Here is a 4,445-nt window from a genome sequence, read left to right as displayed (position 1 = left end):
TTGAAGTCCACAAGTCATAAAAGGGCCAAATTTGAAGACCCCTGCTTTAAAAGAACCGGTTCAGGGAATGATGTGAGAATGCCCTACAGTTGCTTAGAGGCTGTAATTAAAGAGATAGAGAGGTCACATCTGTCCTCTGGAGAGAAGACTACATAAAACTTGAGAACCAAAGTGGTAACATCTGACCACGGATCAAAGTGGTAACATCTGACCACGGAAATGGGTGCTTATCTGTAATCGTTGACTCATTTATCTCACCACAGTTTGAACTCCCTATCTAGTTGGGGAACTCAACGGTCAGAGTTCAGAGAGGATTAAAACTGACCACGTCTGCTGTGGAGCAAAGGAGGGGGAGGCGCCCTCACTCACAACAATCCGCAAAGGTGCCTTTTCCCACCTGTAAAATGACAACCACAACAGTGGGAAGGGACCTTGGAGGTCATCTAATCCAACCCCCTGCTCAGGCAGGAAACCCTATATCACTTCAGAGAAATGGCTGTCCAGTCACTTCTTTAAAAAAAACTTCCAGTGTTGGAACATTCACAACTTCTGGAGGCAGGTTGTTCCACTGGTAAATTGTTCTAACTGTCAGGAAATTTCTCCTTAGTTTCCCCGACAGTTAGAACAATTAGCCAGTGGAACAACCTGCCTCCAGAAGCTGTGAATGCTCCAACACTGGAAGTTTTTCAGAAGAGATTGGACCGCCATTTGTGTGAAATGTTTTTGTGCTTCCCCCCCGCTTTAACAACCTGGGTAAACGCTCTGAATCTCTTCCTTCCAGCTCATCTACGTTGCCTGCGCGTACGCTACAGTCTACCTGATCTACATGAAATTCAAGGCCACCTACGATGGGAATCACGATACCTTTAGAATTGAGTTTCTTGTGGTGCCCGTCGGCGGACTGTCTTTCCTTGTCAATCATGATTTCTCTCCTCTGGAGGTGAGCTCAGCACGTGGCAGTGTTTGCATTTATCGCCCTGGTTAATCTTTAAAAAAACACACACGCACACACAACGTGGCAGTGTTTGCAACACACACGCAGGCACACACACATCGAAAGGAATGTTCTCCCCCCCCCCACCTTTCTCTCCCAATTCAGCTGAGCTTCAGTTGGGGTGGTGCACTTTTTCCTTCAAACTGGACTGAATTCAAGAGAATTCAATTCCTCTCCCAAATCTACATATGGAATTGCCGTATTTTTTTTTTCATTTCCTTAAACAAATATTGGGGAAGTGAGTTCGTCTTTGTTCTTTCTTTTCTTTCTTTCTTTCTCTCTCTCTCTCTCTCTCTCTCTCTCTCTCTCTCTCTCTCTCTCTCTCTNTCCCTTGTGGGAATCTGGCAGGAAGCCTCGGAAATCTCCCCATCCCGGCAGGCAGGTAAAACTGCCGGGTGGGAAAAGTGTCACGGAAAGGTTGAAAATGAAGATCACTTGACTGCGGCAGCATCCCAGGAGCAGCCAGTAATCGCATTAAAGCAGCCACATCTTCCCCAAATTTCATTTCCTCCGGAGACACGAGTCCTGGATTTTAGATGCATTCTGTAAACTAGTCCACTTGAAGCATCTTGGTTGAAAAACTGTTATTTCACCCATTTTAAGGTCACGAGAGTTTTAGCAGTACAGGTAACCCTCAACTTAACCACAGTTCATTTAGTGACTGCTCAAAGTTACAAGGGCACTGGGGAAAAAGTGACTTATGGCCATTTTTCATCCTTATGACCATTGCAATTATCCCCTTGGTGATAGGATCAAAATTCGGACGCTTGGCAACCGACTCATATTTGTGACGGTTGCAGTGTCCCGGGTTTATGTGATCCCCTTTTTACGACCTCCTGACAAACAAAGTCAATGGGGGAAAACAGATTCATCTAACAACCGTGTTAGTAACTTAACCACTGCAGGGATTCACAACTGTGGCAAAAAAGGTCCTAAAATGGGGCAAAACTGACTTAACCACCATCTCGCTTAGTAACGGAAATTTTGGGCTCAATGGTGGTCATAAGCGGAGGACTACCTGTATATAGATAGATGTAGAATCAGTGACTGGGCCTTATCTTCTGCAGCACAAATGAGGGACAAATGGCAGGGTTTTGTAAATGTTAGTTAACATAGATACTTTGAATAGTAACTTTATATCTTAACATAGTTATTTAGCATTCCAATTTGATTTATTTTCTGTGTCTTAAAAGAACGTTCAAGGAACTTAGGAGTAGCTTTTAACATTCCTAAATTGAAGAGAGAAACAGGTCTGAAGATTATCTGAAGATAGGAAAATGGTTGTTAGTACAGATTGGGGTCTAGTTTATTATCTCTTTAGTGAACTCTAAACAACCCTTTTCCATCCCAATTTTACACCTCTTCTGAGGTCAGGCCTCATTTTAATGAACACGTGTGATATTATGGGATGCAGATATGTAACATGCTTGAGACCGCATGTAACTTGATTTTCTATGCAAAGGGGAGGTTACTTTTATCCTGTCCAATCAAACTTTCCTGTGGGATTTTGCTTTGTTATGCTAACTATAAAAGGTATTGCAAGCTAAAGATCAGGGTTCCCTTTTGTCTGAATATTCTGATAAACTGTAATAAAACGATCTTCCTGTCTCGGTTTGTCTCGTTGGAAAATATGCACGCCGAGGCACCAGCCTAAAAACAGCCATATTCGTCCATCACATAAAAAGGAGGTTTGACAATGCAGAAACTCCGCAGTTTGCTGAAATACGCAGCATTTATGATTTGGAAGAAGCTTTGTTCACAGGAAGGCAGCACGCATGGCAGCCCTGATCAATGGAGCATTATGTTCAGTTAATGGGGCATGTGCTGTGATCAACACCTAACTTTTCTGGCTGGGAGGTGTTCCTTTACAGAATTGTGACCTGCGAACGTGTGTGGTGGTGGGAAGCGGGTGTCTGTTTAAACACCTCGCTTGCCAGCTTGTAAATGTTGGAACTGTGCAGCGATCCAGATTCAGAGGAGGGAAAGGTGATTCAGAGCACGTGTGATGTGAATGTGCACAGCACACAGCTGGCAGCACCTCCTTAAATCCCCGTGTTCACCGGCCCGGGAACTGCTTCTTTGAGAAATTGCCAACAGATGCAACATCAGTGCTCTCGTCTATACAAAAGCACCTTGTCTCCTTCAAAGCCAGATCATTGCATCTTCCTGTGTAAACTCTCAGGGACACATTTAGTCATTGGGCACTGCTTGAGGGATTCCTGGTAGAAATGACATTTTGAGGATGAATGAATGATTGCAGGGGTCTCCAACCGTGGCAATTTTAAGACTTGTGGACTTCAACTCTCAGAATTCCTCAGCCAGCGTGCCTGGCTGAGGGATTCTGGGAGTTGAAGTCCACAAGTCATAAAGGGGCCAAGTTTGAAGACCCCTGCTTAATTCATCTCAACTGCCCTGGGCTCTTACCGGTATTTATGAAGTCTTTTCAAATGAAGGTCTATGGAGATTCTCAATCATCCAGATCACTGTTGTCCCAAAGTTGCTTTTTCCCCCCAAAACAATGAAGATTTAGCCCTTTCAACACAATGCCTGACAGACTGCAAGTTTAGAATGGAATCGAAATGAAATTGAAAAGTGGAACAACCAAACGAGAAACTCAGAGGTGCTTTTTTTTTTCCCCCTCCAGGAAAAAAACCCAGTCCGGTTGCCTTTAAAAAAAACAACACCACCTTTTGAAACAACTGTGACTTGGATAACTGAAAATCTCCATAAACCATTAACCCCAAACAAGAAGCATTTCACTAATAGTGACAAATAGAGAGATTCCCATCTTGAGGCTTCCAAAGATTTGGATGGACGGGCTCTTTCAATAAACTTTGGTTGGGGATGTAAAGTGGCCCTGCCTAATTGAAAGATAAGTAGTGCAATTTTGGTTTTTAAAGACTTCCCTCTTTTTTCTTTTAATTTGCTCTAGGTATATCTGGGAAAAGTCAGCTTCTGTTTGCACTGGTCTTTACTACGCGCTACCTGGACCTCTTCACGTCGTTCATTTCACTTTATAACACTTCCATGAAGGTATAGTATATTGAATCAGTAAGAGGGCTATACGGGCCATTAATGACACCCGGGGTCTGCAGCCATTTCTTCTAGATTCCCCCCCCCCCCCCAGTTTTGATAGGAAGAAACGGCTGCTTTGGAAAGGTGAAAAGTTGATTAAAAAGATTTTTGAGTCTGCTTTGAGCACGGTGGCTCAATTTGAAATCAAGTCCCACCCTTTGGTAGGGTGACTTGTGCTGTTGCCCTGAATACTGGCAATAATATTCAGAGTTCCAATCCAAAGCGTTCCTCTAACAAGGTGTCTGCCAAAGCAGAATATTTAAATTATATTTAGTACTCCTTATATATGTTTTCCTAGTCGGAAAGGAAGGTTTTGACCGTGAAATGGTTTATACCCAGCTCGGGGTCTGAATAGTATTGGACCACTAGTCCACAA

The 4,445-nt window shown here is 43.4% G+C and overlaps 1 protein-coding gene across 1 annotated transcript in view; it reads left to right on the top strand.

The window, feature by feature from the left end:
* Positions 1-781: 781 nt before the first annotated feature.
* LOC107285504 (ER lumen protein-retaining receptor 2) overlaps positions 782-4,445 on the top strand; it is a gene marked incomplete at its 5' end in the record, with an annotated part of 10,805 nt that continues 7,141 nt past the window's right edge. The window contains 1 exon segment of the mRNA XM_015813700.1: positions 782-940. Within this exon segment, the coding sequence (XP_015669186.1) occupies positions 782-940 (159 nt within the window).

The sequence above is a fragment of the Protobothrops mucrosquamatus genome, unplaced genomic scaffold (assembly GCF_001527695.2).
Source record: "Protobothrops mucrosquamatus isolate PMUCROS unplaced genomic scaffold, P.Mucros_1.0 scaffold_72, whole genome shotgun sequence".
NCBI lineage: Eukaryota > Metazoa > Chordata > Lepidosauria > Squamata > Viperidae > Protobothrops > Protobothrops mucrosquamatus.
The sequence above is the reverse complement of the archived record's forward strand: the minus strand, read 5'-3'. Positions and strand labels throughout refer to the sequence as shown.